Source organism: Humulus lupulus, chromosome 9 (genome assembly GCF_963169125.1).
Source record: "Humulus lupulus chromosome 9, drHumLupu1.1, whole genome shotgun sequence".
Classification (NCBI taxonomy): Eukaryota; Viridiplantae; Streptophyta; class Magnoliopsida; order Rosales; family Cannabaceae; genus Humulus; species Humulus lupulus.
In genome coordinates this window covers 10,344,635-10,371,452 of record NC_084801.1, presented here as the reverse complement: position 1 = coordinate 10,371,452, position 26,818 = coordinate 10,344,635, and the positions used below count along the sequence as shown (strand labels likewise).

The 26,818-nt window shown below is 44.2% G+C and overlaps 1 protein-coding gene across 1 annotated transcript; it reads left to right on the top strand.

The window, feature by feature from the left end:
• Positions 1–24,913: 24,913 nt before the first annotated feature.
• LOC133800990 (uncharacterized protein At5g01610-like) lies at positions 24,914–26,585 on the top strand. The gene is made up of 3 exons (XM_062239119.1): positions 24,914–25,103; positions 25,951–26,005; positions 26,113–26,585. Exons 1-3 carry the CDS (start codon positions 25,002–25,004, stop codon positions 26,490–26,492), a joined length of 537 nt encoding a protein of 178 aa, XP_062095103.1. The 5' UTR covers positions 24,914–25,001; the 3' UTR covers positions 26,493–26,585.
• The last annotated feature ends 233 nt before the right edge of the window (positions 26,586–26,818 follow it).

Here is a 26,818-nt window from a genome sequence, read left to right as displayed (position 1 = left end):
AAAGCCTACTTGAGCAGATTTGCAAATGTCGCTGCTCGAGCCAGAGACGCTGACGATAGCTCCAAACTCATGGCCATGAGGACCGGGATCCTAGTCGGCGGAGACTTGTGGAAGGATATTCAAAGGAGGGGGGTCAGTTCGGTTAGTGAATTCCTTAACAGAGCCCAAGAGTGGATAAACTTGGAAGAAGCGGAAGCTTCAGCCGCAGGGACCAACCAGGTCCCCGAGAAGCCCGCTGGGACGGGAACAGAGATCGTAGTGGCGACTCCCGACGTCGCGCAGAATAACCAGCCCGGTGGTGGCAAAAGAAAAGGAAATGGTGAAAACAGCCAGCACGGTCAAAAGAAGAATAAGTCTGTGGATAAATTCAAGCCCGTGTTCACAACATATACCGAACTCACCCAGACCAGGGAAAATATTTTCCTGGCCAACGCTACTCGAGTCCCCTGGAGGAGGCCGGAGCCATTGAAACACCCTAAGGGAAAGAGAGACGCTTCCAAATTCTGCCGTTTTCATAACGACGTCGGGCACAACACCGACGACTGCAGGCACCTCAAAGATGAAATCGAGACTCTCATCCGAGCAGGTCCATTGGCGCAATACTCGCGGAACAGGGTCCCGACAAGTCGACCCGCTACGGAGGTCCCAGCCAGTCAGCCCGGACCTCGGGTAGATCAGGACGTCCTCCCCCCCGTGGTCGAGGGAGAGATATCCACCATCTCTGGAGGACCGCACATGGCCGGCACGAGTAGAGGCGCCCAGAAGAGGTATGTGAATGAATTAAAGGCCCACAACGGAGCGGAGTTCGCCCCGGATGTGCGTCAATCAAAACAGCAAAGATTAGAGAAACAACCGATAACTTTCACGGAGGAAGACGCAGGCCATGTCCAATTCCCTCATAACGATCCCTTGGTCATAACAGTCCAGCTCGCCAACCGGAAAGTAAGGAGAGTATTGGTGGACAATGGGAGCTCGGTGAACCTCCTGTTCCGATCCACCTTAGAAAAAATGGGTCTGACTATTGCCGAGCTTAAGGCAACCTCGATGATGCTGTATGGTTTTTCAGGAGAAGGATCAGCAGCGATAGGGACAATCGAGCTGGTGATCACCCTAGGAGAGGAGTCCCGGACAGTGTCCAAACTACTCGAATTCGTGTTCATTGACTGCTCCGCTGCCTACAATGCCATTTTGGGCCGACCTACACTCATAGCCTTCGAGGCTATCACTTCCATCTGGCACCTCACCATGAAGTTCCCCACTTCAACAGGGGTCTGTACTATCAAAGGCGATCAGCTCGCTGCCAGGGAATGCTACAGCATTTCCATGAAGGGAAAATCTAAACCCGGGCAGGTGACGATGGCCATTCAGGACGAAGGGGAATCTCAGGGACCAAAGGCAGCTCCTGAGATTGAAAAACCTCAGATTTCCGAAGATGAAAAGACCTCCCTAAGTGAGGATATTGATCCCCGTGTAGGCGAGGACAGGTCCGAGCTACAAGCTATTGAGGAGCTCGAGGAGGTGAGCATCGATAAACAAAACCCGTCACGGACGGTTAAGCTCGGAAAGAACCTCTGCGATAAAAGAAAGGCGAAGTTGACTGCGTTTCTGCAAGAGAACCTTGACGTATTCGCGTGGTCGCATGAGGACATGATAGGAATCAGCCCGAGCGTCATCATGCACACGCTCCACCTAGATAAAAGCGTCCCTGCCAAGTCTCAAAAGCAGAGACGTTTAGGGACGACCCGAGCCGCAGCCCTTGAAGAAGAAGTGGCCCGGCTCAAAAAGTGTGGCTTTATCCGCGAAGCCAAATTTCCCGTTTGGGTTGCCAATCCTGTGTTAGTTCCAAAGCCCAACGGGAAGTGGCGGACCTGTATTGACTTCTCCGACCTGAATAAAGCCTGCCCTAAGGATTGCTTTCCATTGCCGAGGATCGATCAATTGGTGGATGCCACGGCAGGGCACGAGCTCATGTCCTTCATGGACGCGTACTCGGGCTACAATCAGATCGCGATGAATCCAGCAGACCAGGAACATACCAGCTTCATGACCCCGACTAATGTCTATTGCTATAAGGTCATGTCGTTCGGTCTGAAGAATGTCGGAGCTACCTACCAAAGGCTAGTTAACAGAATGTTCGCGGACCAGATCGGGAAAAGCATGGAAGTGTACGTCGATGATATGCTCGTCAAGTCAAAGACTGCCAGCAACCACGTCGCCGACCTGGAAGAATGCTTTGACATACTGCGAGAATATGGCATGAGGCTCAATCCTCAAAAGTGCACTTTCGGTGTCGCATCAGGGAAATTCTTGGGTTTCATAGTCAATACCCGAGGAATCGAGGCAAACCCCGACAAGATCAGGTCACTGCTCGAGCTTCCTTCCCCCAGGCCACGGAAAGATGTCCAAGGCCTCACAGGAAGAGTGGCAGCACTGAACCGGTTCATTTCCAAATCGACCGATAAGTGTTTGCCCTTTTACAACCTGCTCCGGGGAAATAAGAAGTTCGAATGGACAGTAGAGTGCGAAAGCGCATTCCTCGATCTGAAGGTGCATCTGGCTGAACCGCCTGTGCTATCAAAGCCCAAGGTAGGAGAACCTCTTTTCCTCTACATGGCCGTCACTAAGGACGCAGCTAGTGCCGTTCTTGTGCGAGAAGAGGACCAGGCTCAGAAACTGGTATATTACATCAGCAAGAGACTCCTCGGAGCTGAATCAAGGTACCCAATGATGGAAAAACTGGCGTTCTGCCTAATCACGGCCTCGCGAAAACTCAGGCCGTACTTCCAGTCCCACTCTGTGCACGTCATGACCGATCAGCCTTTAAGGCAGGTTTTGCAAAAGCCTGAAGCATCGGGACGCTTGCTAAAGTGGGCGGTCGAACTCAGTCAGTTCAATATTGTCTATACTCCCCGAACTACCATAAAAAGTCAGGCCTTGGCCGACTTCGTGGCTGAATGCGCAGGATTTCAGGAGATTCCATCAGAAGACTCATCTCAGGTCGCCCCCTCACGCTCATCGTGGAAGATCTTCGTTGATGGCTCATCTAACGAGAACGGCTCTGGGGCCGGAATCATTCTGATATCCCCAGAGGGTCATAGATTCCACTCGGCGCTAAGGTTCGGGTTCAAGGTGTCTAACAACGAGGCAGAGTACGAGGCCTTGTTGGCTGGACTTAGGATAGCTAGTGAGCTAAAGGCGAGCTCTGTCCAATGCTTCAGCGATTCCTAGCTCGTGGTGAACCAGGTTCTAGGCGAATATCAGGCGCGGGGGCCCAAGATGGCCGCCTATTTGGCAAAAGTAAAGTCCGAACTGTCTGCGTTTGTTCGAGGATCAATCGAACAGATACCTCGGGAGCAGAACGCCAACGCAGATGCTCTCGCCAAGCTCGCCACCTCGGACGAGACGAAAACTCTAGGGTTGGTGCCAGTTGAGTTCTTGGAGAATCCTAGCATAGACGAGGATCGGGCGGAAATTGAAATGATTGACATCAGGCCGACCTGGATGACTCCCATTCTTGAGTATCTCATCGAGGGCAAGTTACCCGAAGGGCGCAACGACGCCTTGCGAGTCCTTTATCAAGCTTCGAGATACACGCTAGTCGAAGGGGTGCTGTGCCGACGTGGGTATTCCCTACCTCTCCTCCGATGTGTTCTTCCAAGTGAAGCGAAGGCCATCCTGCAAGAAGTTCATGAAGGATTCTGCGGAGACCACACTGGGGGGCAAAGCCTGGCCTTGAAGGTTCTCCGGCAAGGTTATTACTGGCCGACTCTGTCCAAAGACTCGATCTCATATGTAAAAAGGTGTGACAAGTGTCAGCGATTCGCTGCGGTTGCCCGAGCTCCTCCGGTCGAGCTAAAAATGATTTCGTCTCCCTGGCCATTTGCCGTTTGGGGGATAGATCTGGTAGGCGCTCTGCCTACCGGAAAGGGCGGGGTCCGTTACGCCGTAGTAGCCATTGACTACTTCACCAAGTGGGCCGAAGCAGAGCCGTTGGCGACAATAACATCGAAAAAGGTGCTAGACTTCGTGGTTAAAAGCATCATATGTCGATTTGGCCTACCTAAAAAGATCATCTCCGACAATGGCACTCAATTTGACAGCGATCTGTTCACCGAATTTTGCGAAAGGCACGGGATTGTGAAGAGCTTCTCATCCGTGGCCTATCCCCAGGCGAACGGCCAGGTCGAGGCTGTCAATAAAACTCTGAAGGCGAGCCTCAAGAAGAGGCTAGATGAGGCAAAGGGGGTCTGGCCAGAACAGCTCCCCCAAGTCCTGTGGGCATATAGGACCTCACATCGGACTCCCACGGGTCACACTCCTTTCTCCCTAACCTTTGGGAGTGAAGCAGTCCTCCTCGTGGATGTTAAAGTTCTGTCACATAGGGTCCAGTCCTACGACCAAGACAGGAACCACGAGCTCCTATGCCATTCCCTAGACGTGGTAGATGAAAGGCGAGAAGATTCACAACTCCAGCTCGCCCATTATCAACAGAAGATCACTCGTTACTTCAACACTAAGGTCAAAAGACGTGCCTTTAGCGTCGGTGATTTGGTCTTAAGGAGAGTTTTCCTGGCCGGGAAAGATCCCAAAGATGGGGTTTTGGGACCAAGCTGGGAAGGACCATACTAGGTCATCGAAGTCATCAAAGAGGGAACTTATAAGTTAGCTCGACTTGGTGGAGGGGCGGTCCCGCGGACTTGGAATGCTATCCACCTAAAGAAATACTATCAATGATCCACTTGTAAGGCCTAGAAGGTCACCTTCCATGTATAAATAAAAATCAAATGTTTCTCTTTATTTGCAAGTGTGATTTTAAAGTAACCACGAAAGACCCTTTCCCAGTTACTTGGGGGGCATATGGTACCTGGATATAACCAGGTCTCCTTAACGACTTAGGTGTTAATTTTTATCCATGGATAAGAGTTATCACAAACTAAGCCTTATTCTGGTCTTAACCAGGTCATAAAACTTGGAAGTTAACTAAAATTTATTGACCGCGGTTCTTCTTTAAAGAGCCTGGGATATGGATAAAAGTTGACGCGAACTAAGTTTTCAAAATAAGTTCCTGGTCTTAACCAGGTCATAAAACTTGGAAGTTAACTAAAATTTATTGACCGCGGTTCTTCTTTAAAGAGCCCGGGATATGGATAAAAGTTGACGCGAACTAAGTTTTCAAAATAAGTTCCTGGTCTTAACCAGGTCATAAAACTTGGAAGTTAACTAAAATTTATTGACCGCGGTTCTTCTTTAAAGAGCCCGGGATATGGATAAAAGTTGACGCGAACTAAGTTTTCAAAATAAGTTCCTGGTCTTAACCAGGTCATAAAACTTGGAAGTTAACTAAAATTTATTGACCGCGGTTCTTCTGTAAAGAGCCCGGGTATGGATAAAAGTTGACGTGAACTAAGTTTTCAAAATAAGTTCCTGGTCTTAACCAGGTCATAAAACTTGGAAGTTAACTAAAATTTATTGACCGCGGTTCTTCTTTAAAGAGCCCGGGATATGGATAAAAGTTTACGCGAACTAAGTTTTCAAAATAAGTTCCTGGTCTTAACCAGGTCATAAAACTTGGAAGTTAACTAAAATTTATTGACCGCGGTTCTTCTTTAAAGAGCCCGGGATATTGATAAAAGTTGACACGAGCTAAGTTTTCAAAATAAGTTCCTGGTCTTAACCAGGTCATAAAACTTAGAAGTTTAACTAAAAATTTATAGATCGTGGCTCTTCTTTAAAAGCCTGGGATATAAATAACGGTTAACGCGAACTAAGTTCATAAAAACAAAGGGATGAATTGTAGCCAAATGCATAAAAATATATATGTCAAGATTGCTGAGAAAATTGTCTTGAGGTGGAAACACCTCATAAAAAAAAAAATTTACAATAGAAAGTAAGAGAGTTCAAAATACTTAAAAGAGAAGTATCCTAAGCCCCATCAGTTGGCCCTTTGGAGGTCGCGGTCTCGTCCTGCTCCGCCGCGGCAGAGGCCTCTCCAGTCTCAGAGGGAGGTACCTCTTTATTTAGGCGGGCTTGGAGCTTCGGTAGCAAGAATGCCCAGAGGTCCGGCGGCATGAAAGAAAAGTCCGCGTCTGGATTATGGGCCCAGCAGTGATAGAACAGGTCCTGCATGGACTGCTCCGAGACGGCCCGCTCGGCTTCCAAGGCGGCCTGGGCCTCGGTCTTGGCCACCTCGAGATCTGTCCGCGATGCAGCCAGGGAGTTTTTAAGCTCTCGGTTCTCGGAGCGGACCTTCTCTAGCTTGGCTTTAGAGGCCGCCAGCGCGTCTCTCGCCTCCTGAGCCTCCTGGAGGGCGGTCTGGCGCTCCGCTTCCAAACCCTCGAGCTGGACCTTGATCCTAGCAATGCCTCTGTATGCGGCAGCAATGCCCTGCAAGAAAGGAAGGATAAATTAACTAACTGAAAGGAAAAAAAAAAGAGGGGGCGGCGTGTGAATGTTAAAGCTCTAAAAGATGGGGCAATTTACCGTTAGGGTCATGTCCATCGAAGACTCCATAACTCGGACCGGGCTCGTTGTTTCGATGGCCCGGAGCTCCCTCTCCCTGAGATTGTAGAAATGGCTGACGGCATAGCTAGCCGACTCATACACCGTACCCCGGAATGCTTCGGGCATCTTCTCCAGAGCCCGGGGATCGACCGGGATACGCACATCCGGGGCTGCCGCGGCCAGATTCCCGATCTCTATTACCCCGTCCTGGGTGGCTAATGGAGATCGTTGGGGTGGCGGTGGCATGGGCCCTATCCTGGCAATAGGAAGGATCGCCCCCGCGACCTGGGATGGCGGGGCTTTCTCCTTCTCCTTAGCCGGGGATTTGGTGGAGGTCCCAGCCGAGCTCTTGGACTCGCGGAGCCTTTTTAACCTCGGCCCTGTTGGGGGGTTCCCACCGAAGACCACGCCCCACAGACTACCTCCGGGCTAAGACATCTCTTCTGCTAAGAACAAAAAACATGGTTATTACAAGGTAGCAATCATGCAGAAATAGAGAAAAGGTTTAAAGGCAATGAGTAAGCGAATACTAAGGGAGCCCTACCCCCCGAGCTGGAAGAGTCTAAGACAATTGTCTCACGAACTGGTGCAGGTTCTAGGTCCGGTTCCGACTCGAGGCTGGACTCTTCTACATACTGCCTAGTCCCCGGGGCATAGATGCCCCTCTGGAGCGCCGGCCACGTGCGTAAGTTGGTCCCATACTCCTAAAAAAGGATCGACCTAAAAGCTAGGGTGTTATCTACTACTACGGTACCCCTAGGCCGACTATCTTTGTTGTCTAGCACGAGCAGGTCAACACAATGGAGCAAGAGCGTGTCCAGGTCCAGATTCCTCGGGTGACGATGGACGAGCTGCCTAGGATTGAACCTAACCAGCCGGGGGTCTGCAGTGGCCCTATCTACATTCTTAAATAAGTAAGGATTACCTTGGCCGGAGGGACCCGCGGCTGCTCCAGATCGGACCCTCTCCTCGCCCATACCCTGGGCGACCTCCAAGGTCCTCTTCCTGTTCATCACGAGAGGAACTTCGTCACCCTCCTCCTCGCCTTCGTCGTCGGCAGTCCCCTCCGCGATGATCGGTATGTTGTCGCGGGCTGGGGGAGGCCCCCGAGGCCTCTTCAAATTCAAAGTCTGATTTGGGAAAATCAGCTTGCAGAATACCATCGTCTCGTCCGTCACGAGCACGCGGTAGTCTTTCTCACTGGGGGGCAAGTTCGCCAGTGTGTCGTATTGACCCCCGAGGGTCACAGACTTTTCGGTCCTCGCGTAGATGGCTGCAAGGATGGTTGAAGTCAGAAGTGGAATAAGGGAAGAGCTAAAATAAGATAACCTTTAGAAGGCGGGCTAGATCAAGGATCACTTACGAGGACGGTTGAAGTAGTGATGATCGCAGCTGCGGAACCCAGTTGACATAAAAAACTGGTCCTTGAAGTCGTTCGGATGGCTCGGCAGCTCGATGACCGCTGCTGTATTAGGGAAGCGGGTTAAGTAATAGAACCCGTTGCCTCGCCCCCGCTGGTCCAGGCTGGCTTTGAGGCAAAAGAAGTATAGAATGTCAGCAGGAGTGGGGACCTCCCACTCATGCTTTTGAAACAAATACCTCAACCCCGCCAACAGACGGTACGAGTTGGGGGGGAGCTGAAATGGGGCCAACCCCACATAATTCAGGAAGTCAGCAAAATACTGGTCCAGGGGGAGGAAGGCCCCTGCCTTGAAGTGTTCGCCGCTCCAGGCCGCGAACGACTCGTCGAGCGGCGTGCAGCTCCGCTCACCCTCCGCAGCAGGTCGGGCAATCACTAAGGCTTTCCCCAAGGGAATGTTGTGGGTGATGAAGAGTTTGGTGATCTTGGCCTGCTCGGTTATCTTCGAGACGATTCTCTCCACCTCGAAATACGCGTCAGGGGCCACCTCGGCCTGTTTCTCCACGGCCGGGCCAAAGTGGGGAATCGGCGAGCTGGGCATCACCGCCTTTCCTTTATCTTGTTGGGAGGCCGAGCTTCCCACGTTCTTCTGGGGCAGGTTCTTCTTCGGGGCCATCTGGTCGCCTATCGAACAAAAGAAAACACTTTAGAAAAGGCGACCCAAGCAGAAGGATGAAACAAATGTTAATTACACGAGCTGGGGTAAGCCCAGCCCGTGGAGAGTAGAACCACGCGGTTCAATGAACACACGCCTAGGCCCTCAACAGATCCCAGATTACTCGGAATTCGTGTGTCAGGGGGCTCAGAGTAAAAATTTGCCTTGGGGGGAAAGTTTCAACAGGCAAAACGTGCAAAACCTCTTTTGAGGCGTATTCCCTAAGCTACCCAGTTTTGCACCCAAAATTCCTAAAGGTCCTACCCAGAAATTGTCCCTGAAGAAACACCATGAACCCATACTCTAAGACGGTGTCCCATGGCAGGTGTGCTCTAACCTAAGAAGGGCTGTCACCCTCTGTGTTCACGCAGCTCAGAAAACCCCTGCATGTGGCTACAGTAATATTTTTTACCTAAGCTACAGTGGCATGCTTTCAAAGTGAACAGGGTCAGAAGAACTTACAGTATGTGGTTGGATGGTGAGCGAGGTTGCTGTGCTGGTAGGAGCTTCGTTGGTACAGTGACCTCCAAGGCTTTGAAGAAACTCGTACGCTTAAGCTTCGTGAACGGAGAAGATGAGAACAGCAGAGATGAGGGTTTCGTTCTTTGGAAGGTCAGAGAAAGAAGAAGGAAATTTGGGAATTTTTTGAATGATAAGGTGGCCCGTGCGTGGGATGACCACCCCCTTTTATACAAGGGAAGGATCACGTGTAAAAGGCTCTTGGGAGACCCTCCACTCGACATGTGAAACGACGACTGGACAGTAGGCTAGGCCATTTAATGCGGTTCTCGTAGAGTGTACCGTCGCCACCCACGGCGTTCCACGTATCAGACGCCTGCGAAAAGAATGGAATGCGAAGGGTTGTGGGGGAAGTCTAGAAGCCCCTACTGTGGTCTCCTGTATATGACGTCATAGACCACGAGCAGGAGCTTGGGGGGCAGATGTACGCCCTGGTTTTCCCACGGGCTGTTTAGCAGAGCGAGCCTCGGACTAATCAGGTTTAGTCCGAGGCTCCCGCAGGCCGAAGGCTCTATTTCCAGGACGGACCCTTGTCAGCTCGAGGGGGTCCTGTTTCCAGCTCGCATTTGTTGCCCAGGAGCTGAGAATGACATCCGAAGGCCACGGACGGGAGCAGCTCGGGTTATGAACTGCTCCGGTCACGAGCTTCTCAGGAAGCTCCGACCCTATGGGAAGTCAACACGCAAGATAAACGTGCATATTCCTGCCATCACGTGTCCGATATCCCCCTGACTTCTCGGACACGCAGCAGGAACGTGCGTATTCAGACACCCACGGACGGGTTGGGCCGTGCGGCCCATTATCTCCTTCCATACTGATTAGACCACACTTGTGTGTCAGGTTTAGGAATTAATCATGAATGTCATAGATTTGATATGACAAATGGTAAGGTCACGGGATGACCTCCCTACCAACTTCCAGGTGCCTTCTCCTATAAATAGGGAGACCCTGGGAGTTGATAGGGGTTGGAAAAAATAGTCTTTGAAGAACTATATACTTTGTAAACCAAATACCCAGAGAAGATCAATAATATTGACTAGTGGAGTAGAGGGATTTTAACCTTCGAACCACTTAAAAACGTGTCTTGAGTCACCTAGTTCTTTCCAAAAGATTTCATATCTGCGACGGTTCTACTTTTAGTACTAATCTCTTTCTCTTCTTCTCTTAATTATCTGTTGCCGAAGAACCGCGTCAACAGTACTGCCCTTGAAGTATTTTTTCAAAGACTTCACGGACTTCGTTGGGTTTGCTCCCTTCCAACTCAACACCAACTCATACAGGGTTTTGTCAGCCCTGAGGTCGCTCTACCATGAGTTAAAGTGGGCGAGACCTTCACCATAAGAGATTTTGTATCTCTTTTGCTTGAAAAGCAATCCCTCCCGAGCTCGAGGAGGAGATGGCTTCTACTATCTCTCGAGCTATCCCAAGGAGAAGAAGATGTTTGAGGATCTTCCCAACCACCCTCCTGATTTCAAGAAGGCCTTCTTCTGGACAGATGACCTAGCCCTGTCTAGATACTACTCATTCAGACGGATTCGTAAGTATCTCAACTTCTTTCTTTCTTGTACTCGAATTTTGCTTAAGCTCGTGCTTAGTTGAAATGTGTTTAATCTTCCAGCCAAATACCACCACCCTACTCCCACCAAGGAGATGAGAGAGCATAGAGAGGCTTTGCTTCAACTCCCCTATGGCAAGAGGTCCCTCTCCTATCTCCTGCACGAAGACAAGCTCCGGGCATGCGACCTCTTGGGAAAGGATCAGTCTACATCTGACTGGTCCAATAAGAAGTACGACCATTGGGAGTTCGTACCTCTCCCAACCGGCAACCTTCCTCCGAGGAGAAATGTGAGGCCTCCATCTCCAGCTCAGCGTCGCAGGAGTCCGCAATCGGGGAATGAGGCTAACGATGAGGCCTCGAGCTCAGGCTCGGATGAGAGAGGTACAGTCATCCTTAGCTCGGATTTGTGGTCTCCCTCCCTACTAAAAGATAAACCCGATAGATTAATATTGTGCAAGGATGATATGAACCATTTCTATGTATGGTCTTGGGTAGATGAGAGGGTAGATGGAAATACGACACCATGTATAGCCTGAACGAGGTATGGGACGGAATAGCCGTTCAATATGGGACTAACGACTATAGGGACCTTTCGAGGTTGACATCCACCTATAGGGAAGGTACTCCCCCCGCCTCTTCTAAAGATGGGGGAATTTCGTGGTCGCTGAGCACAAACTCGGGGGAGAGTTCCAGTTAGGTTCTCTCCACTTGTCTTTTCATCCCTTGTCTGTCTGCATCATGTTAACTTATTTTGTTTTGGGATAACTCATAATGCAATATGAATGTGCAGGTGCTATGGACTCCAACCTTGACAATGTACTGGCCAGCGGAGGAGCTCAAAGGAGTAAGCGCCCGAGGGGGTCGCGGAAAACAGACCGGCTTGCTAAGGTAAGAGGACCGAGAAGATGCCTCCTCCCCCGGCTCCAGTTGCTCCAAGCCCAATTTTGAGTCCACCTGCTCATGCCGAGACGTTCTCTTCGACCTTACCTCCTGCTCCTCCTGCAATCCAGGTCCATCCCACGCTTGGCCCACCTCCGAAGAAACCCTCAGCCTTAAGAACACAGTTGCTAAAAATTTCTACTCACGTCGATAAGTATGTGATCGACAACGCAGCTGGACCCCATGGGGCTACGCTAGGCTCGGACGTTCTATCTCGGGTGGGCCAGAGTTTTGGCAGCTTCGACGCCCCTCACTGGCAGTTCTTGAACAATGCTCGAGATTGCAACACTCTTTACGATAAGAGCATCGAGCTTACTACTGCGATAGCCTTTCTTCTCTTGCCTCTAGCTGTATTTATACTTGGTTCATATGATAATTTGATTTCCTCGTATGTCAGAATCTTGTTGTCTCTGCTCAGCTTAATTATAAATTGTACAACGAGATCCACTCAAGCATGTCTTTTACTCAGGAGACGAAGGATCTCCAAATCAAGCTGAGTGACGAGCTCAAGACCACAAAGGCAAAGATGGAGGCAGAAGCTGAGCAGCTAAAGGCCAAGATAGCCGAGCTTGAAAAACTGAATGCCCGGCTCGCGGAGCTTGAGAAGATCAATGCCAAGCTTGAAGAAGAGAAGGCTGCCGATTTTGAGATCATGGAGGGTGAAAAAACTCGTCTTCTTGAAGAGTTTAAGGAGAAGAAGGATCGAGCAGTCGACCTGGCCATGTATAGAATCTGGGCCAACAATGTCGACCTCGACACCAGCTTCTTAGGCCCTCTTGAAGCAAAGCTCGTGGCTAAATGGCAAGCGTGGCTTGATGATGAGGCAAAGGGAGCCAGGGATGATGCTGATGCTGAGAAGGCTAAGGAAGATGCTGAGAAGGTCAAGGAGAATGCTCTTTCTTCTTAAATCTCGCCTCAGGGCTGCATCCCTCTGAATTGCTTGTAATAGTCTTAGTGTTCGATTTTTTATTTTTTATGCCCCCGGGGCCAAGACAATTCTATAGCTCGTGGAAGAGCTTATGATATATGAAATACCATTCTCGAATTTATTTTAATATATTTGCTTTACATTTCTTGGGTCAAAATATTTCGCGCATTTTTATACTAAAGTGTCCTGTATGCATGATTATTCATAAAAACATATGGTGGATTTAAGCTCGAGGTTCAATGCATTTATGCACAGTTTTCTCAAAATATCTGCATCCGATCTCGTTATTTGTCAAGGTCGGAGATTACTTTTACGATGCACCCGAAAGTGCTTATATGGTGTGTAATGCAAATGGTTTAGTTATATCTTACTTTTTTAGTTACTTTTTCTCGTCCTTGGGTAGTTCCCCGAGGTTATGAGGTCGAAACTATCATTTTGCAAGATACTCCAGCCTCGATCTCGACTTATCGCGAAGCGAGTTTATGTTCCAACTTACTGTCGATTAGTTTTAGCTGGTTTGTTCCAAACCTTTAAGGTCATGTTTGGTTTGTAATCCACACACTTATATTTTTAATCTAGTTCGCATATTTGGTTACATCCAAACATTTTTATCTTTTGATAATTTGGTTATGTCCAAACTTTCTTAGCTCGCGCATTTGGTTTCGTCCAAACACTTATATGTTTTTGATAGTTTGGTTATATCCAAACTATTTTAGCTCGGGCATTTGGTTATATCCAAACACTTATATGCTTTTCGTATATGTTATTTTATTTTTTCAAGCTGATGGTATATGTTATCCATCGAATTAGCATTTGTGACGTGGCAAATAATCTCTTGACACGTGGCTGATACCTGGAAGGCGTCTGCTAGAGTATCGACCAGGATGCACAGCAGAAGCAGAACCAGCCTGTCTTACCCACTACTAGTCTGGTCGGTGGTTCCACAGCCAAGGCAACAATTATGGAAGATCTTTGTGAATCCCGAATTTATCTCATGCAATCTTCTGGATATCCGATTATTCAGAGAGTAATATCTGTAACAATATTTTGTAACCCTCCATGAGCCTATAAATAACAAGAGATAGCTCAAGGGAAGGGACCTTTTCTTTTTTGAGAGCTTGGTAATCATAGAGATTATAGAATTTCTCCTAGTAAACTTGTATTGTTAGTCAGAAGTGTTGAAACTCATTGAACCCAAGTTCTCTGATCATACTTTTGATTCTATATCAATATCATTCTAAGTGGACGTAGGTCATTTCCAGATCCTGGGGCCGAACCACTATAAATCATTGTGTTTTCTTTACTTTTGTCATTAAGTTATTCTCTATACATTCGTCTATATCATTCATATTTTGACTCCGTGTCAGTTGGCTAAATCGTGGGTCAACAGTATATGTACCACTAATGCCCCCTTAATATCCTATGAGTGTGACCATAGGTTATTTAATTAAGAGAGATTGCAAAAAATACAGCATATTAAAACGAAATCAAACTTTATTCGAATAATTCAATAATAGGAAAATAGTACAGACAAGCAAGCATGGTTATAGGTGACACCATTCCTACACTATTGATAGTAAGGTCATAGATGTTCGCCATTCCATGCTCGTGGTACCAAACTTCCATTCAATCTTGCCAACTTGTATACGCCGGGTCGGAAGACAGATTCTATCTGATAAGGTCCTTACCAATTTGGCCCGAGCACGCCAACTACTAGATCCCGTGTTGCCAAGAATACACGCCTCAGCACCAAATCTCCTACGCCGAATTTTCTATCTCGAACTCTTTTGTTGAAGGACCAGGTAGCTCGCTATTGGTATGTAGCATTTTTTAGCTGAGCTTTGTTCCTTCTTTCTTCGATCAGGTCCAAAGTTTCTTCGAGCTGGGATTGGTTCGAGGTTTGGTCATAAGCGAGGGCTCGAATTGTGGTAATTTCGACCTCGGTTGGCAACATAGCCTCGCAACCATATGCCAGAGAAAATGGGGTATGTCCTGTTGATGTATGGGTCGTGGTCCTATTGTTAGGAGTGTGTCCTAAAAGCATGTAAAATACATTTGTTTTTCCTGTGAATAAATAAATACAATGGTTTATTATTATTGTTATATTTAGAGTGTTAAATTATTGTTTGAATAATTTTGTAAATATCAGAAAAATTCCATATTCATTATTGAGGATGTGATCTTATATTAGTACGAGAGAATTAAGATCACACGAATGAATAAAAATAGTCAACAACAACAAATTAAATTTATGGAATTCTTTAATTGGAGTTGTAAGTACAGTTTACTGAGTATCGTAATGATACAAATAATCTAGATTCGGATTATTGATGTGGTAAGACATCTCGGTAAATGTGCTTTATATAATATGATTATATATGGCATGGACAGATATGAATTAAAGTCTTTATCCAAAAACCATTTAACAATAAAGACTTGTAATTCATATCATAAGTGATGATCATTTATAGATCAACCTAAATCCTGAGTGTTCATGAACTCTTGTTCATGTTTATTAAATCTTTTGATTCATTCGTTAAGGTCTCTTCAAAGAATGAGGCTAATGACTTTTGTTTTGGAGATTTAATATCATGGATGGCTGGGAACATGTATCAACAATACAGAATCTAATCTTTTCTAACGGATCGTATATTAGTTCCCTTAAGGGTTAATTCTGGAACTGAATGATTTTGAGCTCAAATCTATAATTAGATTATAGATTAATTATTCACTAGTGAATTAATGGCACTTAAGTAATAAGAAGTAAATTAGAAAGGTGAAATGGTAATTCTTCCATTCTAATTTATGAACTAATTAATTAGAGGGTTGAACTATTGTAAGATGGTTATATCAATGGACGACTTAAGAAAAATATTTCTGTAAAAGTATATTTATAACATAAAGAGTGCAATTCTGAATTTATAGTGGAGTAATATTAGAATTAATAAATTAACTATTATAATTAAAGAGTTTAATTATTTAGTTTCAATTTATTGGAGCTTAATGTTATAGGTCCATGGTCCCCGAAATAGCTCAAACTAACACTGACAAAGGTAAATACAAAATTGGGCGAAATGACTTATTTGATAAGTAAAATATTTTTCTATGCATCAAACATAATTATTGTATAATTATGTGTAATTAATTAATTAATTATTTGATTTAACAAAAATATAATTAATTTTGAATTAATTTATTTTTGAGATTATTGGTATTTAAATAATAATAAAAATTGGGAAAAATCACATGCCATCACTGGCATGTGGTACACGTGTCGCATAGTGAACAGTCACTGTGCTACACGCATAAGAGACTGTGCAGTTTCTTGGTTCCACAATTTTAGTTATTTAAATATTAAATAAATAATGAGATATTGTAATATGATTAAAAATATTATTATTTAAACAAAATCTGATAACTGATTAGTTTTTTTCAAATTGTTTAAAATAACTAATATTTTATTTTTAATATATTGGATATATTAAATATAGGATATCAGTTTTTCAGAACGTAACTTTTTAGGTATAGAAAAATATCTTGAAATCTCTCTCAGAGAAAGAGAACAGTGATACAAACAAAAGTCACTGTTCTTCACAAAACCTAGGTCCAAATTTTATCAGATCTCATGTGTTGAGAACATTTAATAAATAGATTTTTCCTATTATTTGTATAGCGAGCCCACACTCGTTCTTTGTGTGCTGAGAACATTTTGGAAGATCTTGGTGTGAGATCTCAAGGATTTTGCCATACAAAAAGATAGCAACAAGGAAGGACCTGAGGTAATGTTCTATTCATGTTTTTGATTCTATATATATATATATATATGCATGTGAAGAAGTAGATCTAGAAATCTTGTGAGATTAAATTAACAATTTGATTGTTGTTCCGCTGCGTATAATCTCTGATTTGATCAATAAAAACCAACACCTATATGCCCATAGGACTTGGGGCAATTCTTCGGGCCATCTTCCTTTAACATCTTCCAACTTTTTCTTTAGCGAATCTTTAGGGACTTATTTACAGCTTCGACCTGGCCATTCGCCTGGGGATGGGCTACCGATGAGAAGCTCTTTATTATCCCATTTTTTTTGCAAAAGTTGTTAAATAGATCGCTGTCAAATTGAGTACCGTTATCGGACACAATCTTCCTTGGCATCCCATATCGACATATGATGTTCTTCACTATGAAGTCGAGGACTTTCTTTGAGGTTATTGTCGCCAAAGGTTCGGCTTCGGTCCACTTCATGAAGTAATCTACGGCGACTACTGTGTATTTCACTCCACCTTTGCCAGTCGACAATGAGCCTATGAGGTCGATTCCCTAGACTGCAAATGGCCAGGGGGAGGTCATCATAGTTCGCTCGGAGGGTGGAGCTCGAGGAATTGGGGCGAACCGTTGGCACTTATCACACCTCTTGACGTAGTCGAATGAATCTGTTTTGATGGTAGGCCAGAAGTATCCTTGGCGTATGATCTTCTTGGATAGGCTATGCCCCCCAGTATGGTCTCCACAGAACCCTTCATGAATTTCCTCCATGATTTTCTTAGCTTCGAGTGGGGTCACACATCGGAGTAGCGACATGGAATATCCTCTTCTATACAGCTTTCCATCTATAATGGTATACCTGGGGATCTGATACATCAGTTTTCGAACCTTGGTACGTTCTTCTGGGAGAACGCCAGTCTCAAGGTATTCAACTATCGGAGTCATCCAGGTTGGCTTGGAATTGATCATGCAAACATCCTCCTGCTCAAGCTCGTTAATACTGGGCGTTGTGAGATGTTCGATTGGCACGACATTCAGTTCATCAGTCTCGGTAGAGGTAGCAAGCCTGGCTAAGGCGTCCGCGTTCAAGTTCTGTTCTCAGGGGACCTGTTCAATCGCATAGAACTCGAAATGCTCCAGTGTTGATTTTGCCTTTTCTAAATATGCCGCCATTCTCGTACCACGAGCCTGGTACTCTCCTAAAATTTGATTAACCACCAGCTACGAGTCACTGTAGCAATGTATCGCTTTGGCTTTGAGCTCCTTGGCTATACGAAGTCCTGCCAGTAGGGCCTCGTATTCGGCTTCGTTATTCGACGCATTGAAGTCAAATCTCAAGGCAGAGTGAAATCGGCTTCCTGCTGGGTGATCAAAATTACTCCTGCTCCTGATCCATTTTTATTAGAAGACCCGTGAACATAAAGTTTCCACAGCTCGTGGGCCAGGATTATAGCTTCATCGTTGGGCACACCAGTGCACTCTACTATGAAGTCTGCCAAGGCCTGTCCTCTTATGGTCGTCCTTGGATGATAAGTGATCTCAAATTTTCCGAGTTCAACGGTCCATTTGAGCAGTCGACCTGAGGCTTCTGGCTTGGACAAGACTTGTCTTAGTGGTTGATCGGTAAGTACATGGATGGGGTGCGCCTGAAAATAGGGTCGGAGCTTTCGAGATGAGTGGATTAGGCTGAGAGTTAACTTCTCCATAAAGGGATATCTCGATTCTGCCCCTAGTAACCTTTTACTGACATAATACACGGGCCTTTGTACTTTTTCTTCTTCTTGCACGAGTACTGCACTTATGGCGTATTCGGTCGTAGCGAGGTATAGGAACAGAACTTCTCTCGTGATGGGTTTTGACAAGATGGGGGGTTCTGCGAGGTGTTTCTTGAGCCCTTGAAAAGCCAACTCGCATTCTTCCGTCCATTCGAATTTCTTGCCTCCCCTCAAAAGGTTGAAAAATGGAAGACAACAGTCTATAGATTTCGAGATAAATCTACTTAGCGCCGCCATCCTGCCAGTCAAACTTTGGACATCCTTATGCTTCTAAGGTGAGGGCATATCAATCAGAGCCTAGATTTTGTCTGGATTAGCTTCTATTCCCCGAGCATTTACAATGAAGCCCAGGAATTTTCCCGAAGATACTCCGGAAAAGCACTTCTGAGGGTTGAGTTTCATGTTATATCTCCGTAACACGGTGAAGCATTCTTCAAGGTCATTCACATGGTTATTGTTAAGTTGAGATTTAACTAACATATCGTCAACATAAACTTCCATGTTATTACCTATCTGTTCGGAGAACATCATGTTCACGAGTCGCTGGTAAGTGGCTCCAGCATTTTTGAGCCCGAATGGCATGATGTTATAACAATACAGCCCTTTGTCAGTTACAAAACTCGTATACTCTTGGTTAGGGGCATGCATGGCAATCTGGTTATATCCAGAATAGGCATCCATGAACGACATGAGTCCATGCCCTGCCGTGGCATCCACGACCTGATCGATCCGAGGTAAAGGGAAGCAGTCCTTAGGACAGGCCTTATTGAGGTCTGAGTAGTCAATACAAGTTTGCCATGTCCTGTTAGGCTTCGGGACCAGTACCGGGTTGGCTACCCAATTAGGGTAAAAAAAGTCCCTGATGAATCGGTTTGCTTTCAACTTGTCGACTTCCTCTTTAAGGGCCTTCTTCCTATCGTCATCCAGTAGTCTTCGCTTTTGCTGTTTCAGCGGGAAGCTTTTGTCGATATTCAACGCGTGGTTCACCACATTTGGACTTATCCCTATCATGTCCAAATGTGACCATGCGAAGACATCCTGATTCTTCTTCAAAAAGCAAATTAATTGCTATTTAGTTTCTTCGGAGAGGTTTTTCCCGACCTTTACTGTTTTCGGGGGGTCTGCTTCTTCGAGCCTGATTTCTTCGAGCTCTTCCAATGGTTCGAGATCAGCTCTTTCCTTTATTCTTGGATCGATTTCTTCATCTATTTTGAAGACTGTTCCATCCTTATTCTGAATAATGACGAGTGCTTGTGCGCTCGTCTGCTTCTTTCCTCTAATGGAAATGATATAGCATTCCCTTTCGGCTAGCTGGTCTTCCTTCAATGTCCCGATGCCACTAGAAGTTGGGAACTTGATGGCCAAATGCCTTACAGACGAGACTGCCTCCAGCCCTACTAGGGCGGGTCTCCCGAGTAGCACGTTGTAGGCCGATGGCAGGTCCACTAATACGAATTCCATCATCTTGGTTGTTGAGACTGGGAAGTCTCCCAAGGTCACAAGGAGTTCGATGGACCCCATACAGGCAATCCCTTCTCCTGAAAAACCGTACAGCGTCATTGCACAAGCCTTTAGGTCACGAAGTGAGAGTCCCATCTTTTCTAAGGTGGCCTTATAGAGAATGTTCACTGAGCTCCCATTATCAATAAGAACTCGGTGAACCCTCTTGTTTGCGAGCTGAAGAGTGATGGCCAGTGGGTCGTTGTGAGGAAACTGAACATGGGACACATCGTCCTCAGTAAAGGTTATAGGTTGAGATTCAACCTTTTGGTACTTCGGAGCTCTAGGTTCGGGTTCATAAGGGGACCCATCTCTAGTTTTTAGCTCGTTCACGTATCGCTTTTGGGCGTTCTTGCCCAATCCTGGGAGATGAGGCCCGCCTGAGATGGTTACCACATCTTCTCCATCAATCAGGGGGTGGGGGGGGGGGGGGGCTCTTGTCTTCCCTAGCTCGGGAATTGCTGTTTTGGGCAGGCGGCAGTGCAGCTGTCCTCTGGCTGGTAGAAGCCTGATTATTATTCTGGTTCTTGACATACTGCCTGAAGTATCCTCTCGAGATTAGACCTTCGATCTCGTCCTTCAGTTGCCTGCACTCATCAGTAGTGTTTCCAGTATCTCTGTGAAATCGACAATATTTACTGGAGTCTCTCTTGGATTTTTAGTTTCTCATGGGGTCTGGATGTCTAAAAGGGACCTGGTTTTCATTAGCCAGGTAAATATTCTCTCGAGACTCGTTGAGCTCGGTGTACACTTTGTACACGGAGAAATACCTTTCCCCTTTATTATTCTTTCTCCCTTCCACCTTGGGGTTACTTCCTTCATTCTTCTTCCTTTTGGAAGGGTTTCCTGCAGGGGGTTTCGAGGTTGATGGGTCCATCGAGGTCGAGGCAGAGTTTATGTTTGTCGTTGTAGTTATGGGCTGAAAGGTCATATTCAGCGTTGACCTCGCCTCTTCTACATTGACAAACCTCTGAGCTCGTCGATTAAACTTGGTTATGGACCTCACAGGCTTCCTCTGCATATCTTTTCAGAGGGGACTTCCTGGCATTACCCCAGCTCAAACGACCATTAAATGACCGCTGTCATCTACATCACGAGCTCGAGCGACTTCCAGGTTGAATCTTGTAAGGTAGCTTTTCAGTGTTTCATTTGGTTGTTGCCGAACGTTGGTCAGGGCTGATGCCTCGGGCCTTATCCCGATCATGGGTCTATATTGCTTCTTGAAATCTTTTGACAACTGATCCCAAGAAGTGATTGAATGCCTCTTATATTTTTTGAACCAGTTTTTTGCTGGTCCTGTAAGCGATGCTGGAAATAGCATGCATCTGAGCTCGTAACCCACATTACTTGCTCTCATAATAGTGTTAAATGTACTTAAGTGACTGTACGGGTCAGATTTCCCTTCAAAAGGTGGGACATGAGGAATCTGAAACCCCTGAGGAAACGGAGTGCTGGAAATGTGGGGAGTGAATGGTTCGAGCTCCTCGTCAGACTCTTCGTCTCGATCCCGACCTCGCTCATTTTGTAAGAGCCTAAATGCTCGTTTCGAGTTGATCAATTCTTTCCTGAACTGGATCCATGGGGGGTCTCGCCTGAAATTGGTTATCGTTGATCACAATTCTAGGCTCGTGCCTTCTCATGGGATCCTTGCGCCCATTTAGGCGATCCCTCAGGTCTGGGTTCAAGGGGTTACCACTACCCCGATTTTAATTCAGGTGTTCCCGCAAGTCAGGGTGGTTCCTTTGGTTCCCAATATTTCTGCGTCCTTGATCATACATACTGACTGATCTGGTGTCCCCTGAGTCTTCGCTGGCGAGGCTCGTTTCATGATTGTCTCGAGATGGATTCCTCTCAGGTTGCCTCGTCTCTACAGTGTAAGACCGAGACATTTGCTTCTCGTCGGCTGGGCGCCTCTCCGTTCTCTAGCAATTTCTCCATTCCCCTTCTTCCGTCCAGCCCACCTTTCCCTATCACCCTGAGTCAGTTGTGTGTTTCTCCGAGACGGTGAGGGATATCTTATTGGCGACGGAGGGTGCCGTATGGGTGATGGTGGCTGCCACCCATTTCGGGGTCTGGATGGTCCCGAGTTCGCTTGTGTTGGCTCGGGAACATTCTGCACGTTACCAGGATTCTGAGTCCGAGCCGCTGCAAGGGCTCGGTTATTCCCAGTTTCAGCTGGTAATTCAGCAGTTGAGTTAACAGGAGCTCTAGCCTAGGTGTTTCTTCGGGGCCTCAAGGGAGCAGGCTGTTCTGCTGGTGGCGGAGGTTGCTCCATTCGTCTTGTGGCAGAACTTTTGCGAGGTCGCCCACGAGGCCTGCGGGGAGGAACATGAACGTCCCGCGGAGGTGGGACCTGGACCTCAGACGGAGGTTGAGGCTGAGCCGCCTATGCTCCGAAGCCAATCTAGCTAATTCCTCGTTACGCTTCTTGACCTCAACCAACTACTTTCTTAATTGATGATTTTCGAGTTCCACAATGGGGACATATCACTCGGGATTATAATACATGTCCTCATCGTCCCTGGGGGCCGATGGTGCTGGAGGTCCTCCAGAGTCGGAGGACTCACTTCTCTCCTCTGGTTTTGGATTCGTCATCGGCTGTTTCCCAGGGCCCCGCGGATAGCTGACTTCTTTTTCAGGAATATTAGGATCATTTGCGACCATAGCTACTCAGGGAGGTTACTGCTTACTGCTCTCAATGAAAGCACCGAACTGTTGACGCCGTCTTTCGTCAACTTAAAATGTAGAGCAATTAAACAATAAGAACTATGGTGCAGATGAATAGTATGGTGGAACAACAAGGGTTTTACGTGGTTCAGCAGTTAAATCTGCCTAGTCCACGAGTCTATTTTATTAAGACTTGGAATTTTCTGGAAATCCTTCAAAGATGAATTCTCCAGAATTTTCTCTCAAGATATCTGAAGATCGGTCCTCCACAAGTGTTCAGGACCTCTCTATTTATAGAGGGTTTTCAGAGTTCATTCCTACATATTTCAGGAAGATACTTATGCTTATTAATTGAAATAATGATATTAAATACTGTAACTCCTATATACAAGGAAACGCCCCCCGAAGACCAAGAAACGAATAACAGACTTGTTAATATCCCTTTAATGTAGGGATGTTACAACAATAAATATCTTTTAACGTACGGAACGCGTTACATTAGATGACTCATCAAATCTTCGAGGTCAGCAACCAGCATCATGTCAGTCAAGGTTTACGGATAGGTTACGAACTGGCCGTCTTATTCCAAGACATGCTCGGAGCAGATAATACCATCGAGGCTGTCACATTTCGAGCTTGTACTCTTTAAGCTCGGGCTATTCGATCCGAAGGCACCCGACAACAGATGTATCCCGATGCTATGTTCTTTCGAGCTTAGAAATAATCTCGAGGTTACATGTCTCCGAGGTTGCCGTCTTGCTTCGAGGGTTTTACAACTGGACCATGAACATGCGTTTTGTATATCTCGAGCTCACACTTAATGAGTCCAGCTTTCAAGGTTACAATCTCATATATCGAAATCTGGGAGTAACAAATATTAAATAAAATATTAATATTTTTCTCACACAACCTTATCATGAATTGCAGTTAAAAAACTACTCTATTAATTTTTTTTTATCAAAACCAGCAGGAATGTAATTAATGTTGCACGTGATTAACACTGAATAAAATAAAAGAAAAAAAATCAAATGCAACATATTCTATTGTAACCAAATAAATAAGAGACATGTGATGAAAAATTAAAGTCTACAAAATTGCCCTTACAAGTTAGGGCAAAAGTGATGCCCTCACTTAATCATTATCCTATATAAATATATATATATATATATATATATATTTATATCCCCGCTAGAGCCAAATACATTTACTTATTTTTATAGTCAACTGCACACTGGTGATCATAGAACACACCTAAATCATTTTGATAATAAAAGCATTCATTCACACGTGTGTTAACGGAACAAACAAACAGAAGAAATAAAAAACTAACGGCTGCTAAGATTCATTGAGGTTGGGGATTTAATTGTAAAAACAAAGGGGTTAGGGACTTAAGTGCCAAAGGTAGAAGAAGTTAGGGTTTTCTACGGCAAATAAGGCTAAACTAATTGGTATAAAATAAAGTGGCTAAAGCAGCCTTAACCCCACCATGTGCATTACAGCTTAACATGATCATCAACCTTTTTCAATTTTTATTTGACCTTTTGGACTTTCGATTAGTCATTGGTCAATTATGAACACACAAAATCCCAAGAAGCATAAAAGACAAAACAGAAACAAATAAACTATTTACGATCAACAATAGAAAAACACACTCACATTTAATAAAGTGTTCCAAAACTTAAAAACAAATTTTTTTGAGGAAGGGCAAGAAAGTAAAATGCAACACATTTCTTCCAAAAGAGTTCCCACAGATACCCTAACCTAATGATCCGAGATAAAGTTCTTAGATCGGTTAGAAAATTAATTTTTTAAAAAAAAAAAACTAAAAGCTATTAGATCACTTTGCCCCTAAAATTTAAGATAGAAGTAGAGTATTTATAAAAATAATTGATTTTTTTTAATATTTTGATATTTTTTATCAAATATATTTAAGTCCATACTAACTATATACCGAACATATAACATATATTATATAAATAATTGTAAAAAAAAATAAATAACACAAATTTTTTTGTTATAAAAATGAAAAAAAACAATTTTTTTTAATAAAAATCGTATTAAATGTAAATTATGCTAGATTCTAATCCAAAAATTTTACCATTATAATTTTCAAATTTATGATATATATATTTTTGAAAATGATATATTTTTGGGATGGGAGTGGTAGAGTTTATTGTAGTTACATATGGTTTTTATACTTTTTTTTTTGAAATTCTTAATAACTTATTTTGCTGAAAAATAGAGTTACACGCGCTAAAGAAATTTTTTATAATATTTTTTGACATACTAAATTATTCAAAAAATTTTAAAAACTCATCATAGATTACCATAACTACAACTGAAAAGTGTTACTTATTATTATCAAACTAGAACCTACCTTATAAAAAAAACTTATAATTCCACAACATGCGCTACATTTTTATGTTATAACTAACTAATATATATATATATATATTTTTCTGCTTAAATACTAGAATTGAGATAATATTATTTTAATTGATTTTTTTAGCAATATTTTAATTGAAAAGTGAGAGAGAGGAAAGCAAACAAAACAAATAAAGGCATTTTAAAAAGCAGAGAACAGCACATTTATAGCGAATGGGCACCAGAAAATATAGTTGCGCAATTACAAAACTAACCTTCTTCATCTTAAAGTGTAAGCGCCACTTTTCACATTACAAAACCATATTTGTTGTCTTCTATTCTGTCTCTGCTCAGTTTCAGATTTAATGAGTGACTGACTGAGTGAACCACATTAGAGAGAGAGAGAAGAATGGAGAAGGCTCTGACAAAAGTGAGTAGCTTAAAAGTTGGGAGCTTATGGATTTCAAAGAAAGCCAAGGAGGAACTCTCTAATATCTCTGAGGAAATCACTGTGAGTATGGGTTTTCTCTATTTATCTCTGTGTTAGTATTTGAAGTAAATGCCTTTTCTTTCCTTTCTTTCTCTTGGGTTTCGTTTCTTTCCCTTCAATTTGTCAATGATTTCATATTTTTCTCTATTACCCTACTTACTATGATTGACTCTGTGGTTTTGGTAATGTGGATTTATTTGATTGTACCCATTTCATATTATCATTGTTCCTTGCAAAATCTTGCCTCTTACTTTGAAATTCCCTTTAGAATGCTGTTTTTCTGGGAAAATTTTGGGAATTAGAAGATGGGTTTGAAGAATAAAAAGATGATGGCTTTTTGTGGATTCTTCCATTTAGGTTTGTTGTTGTAAACATTTTGGGCTGACTGAGTGATTGGGTCTACAAGGACACTGCATCAGCTGTGGCAGATTATTTTGAGAATTAGAGAATAATGGATTACTTGTTATTTGTATTTTGTTAGATTTATCTGGGAATTTGTGTTTTGATTCCCATATGATGGTTTTATGCATCTGAATAGATGATTCATTGTGGAGAAAAGCATAAGGAAAGGAAGAGAACTCTGTTTTGGACCAATGCAAGAAGAGAACATATTATGCTATCTTCAGTGAAAATGACTTATAGTTTTTGAGCTAGTTTTCTACCACAAGAAAAATTGTAACAGCTCTTATAGAGGTTGGTTTGAATGGCAATCTAGGAAGGAATCTAAACTGTCTTAAACATTCATTGTGTGCATATTTGCGTTTCCAGTAGGATTTCAATCTGAGAAGCTTTTAACCATGTTTTATGCCATTCATGGAAGCTACTTGCAAACTAAAGATTCTTTTTTGGCCTTTGTTTTGGTTTGCAGACTTTGTCAAGTACAGTTGAGGAGAAAGCAAAATGGATTTTCAACAAACTGAAAGGTATTTCCATGTTAAATCTCTCTTATATCAAGTAACAGTCATTAGATCCCATCCCTGTAATTCACATTGATTTTGTTTTGTATTCTTGCTCTTTCTTTTTGCTATAGGGACGCCACCGAAAACCTTGCCAGATCTCCTCCGAGAGTACAACTTACCACCCGGACTCTTTCCCCAGAACATAACCTGTTACGAATTTGATGAAGCAAAAGCAAGGCTGATCGTGTATCTGCCATCAACATGTGAGGTTAGCTTCAAGGATTCATCTGTTATAAGGTATGCAAACCGAGTCAAAGCGATTCTGCTCAGGGGAAAGCTAACAGGAATTGAGGGAATGAAGACAAAGGTCCTAGTTTGGGTTAAAGTCACTTGTGTGGCAGTTGAAAGTTCCAAATCCGATAAGGTATGGTTCACGGCAGGAGTCAAGAAATCAAGGCCTAAGGATGCTTATCTAGCTGCCAGTAATGGTGTTCGAGTAGAAGAATTCTGACTCAAGATAGTAGTTTTTGTTTAGGTACTAACTATTTGTTGGTGTCATCAACTTTACTACATACCAAAATTTCAAGATATGTTCTTTTTTGTTGCTTTGGTGTTTGTTTTTGCTTTCTCTTGGCAATGTCAAAAGCTTCTTGTTATGGGATTTAGTCATCATCACTGGCTAATGCTAGAGCATGATAGGGATTTAGCTTTGCTACTTTCATTTCTTTAAAACATATATTATGACCTCTACACAATGAAGTACAAATATGAAAACATAATACTACTCTCTGAAATGTTTTTTTTTTACTAATGACCCACATCCACATTTTCAATAAT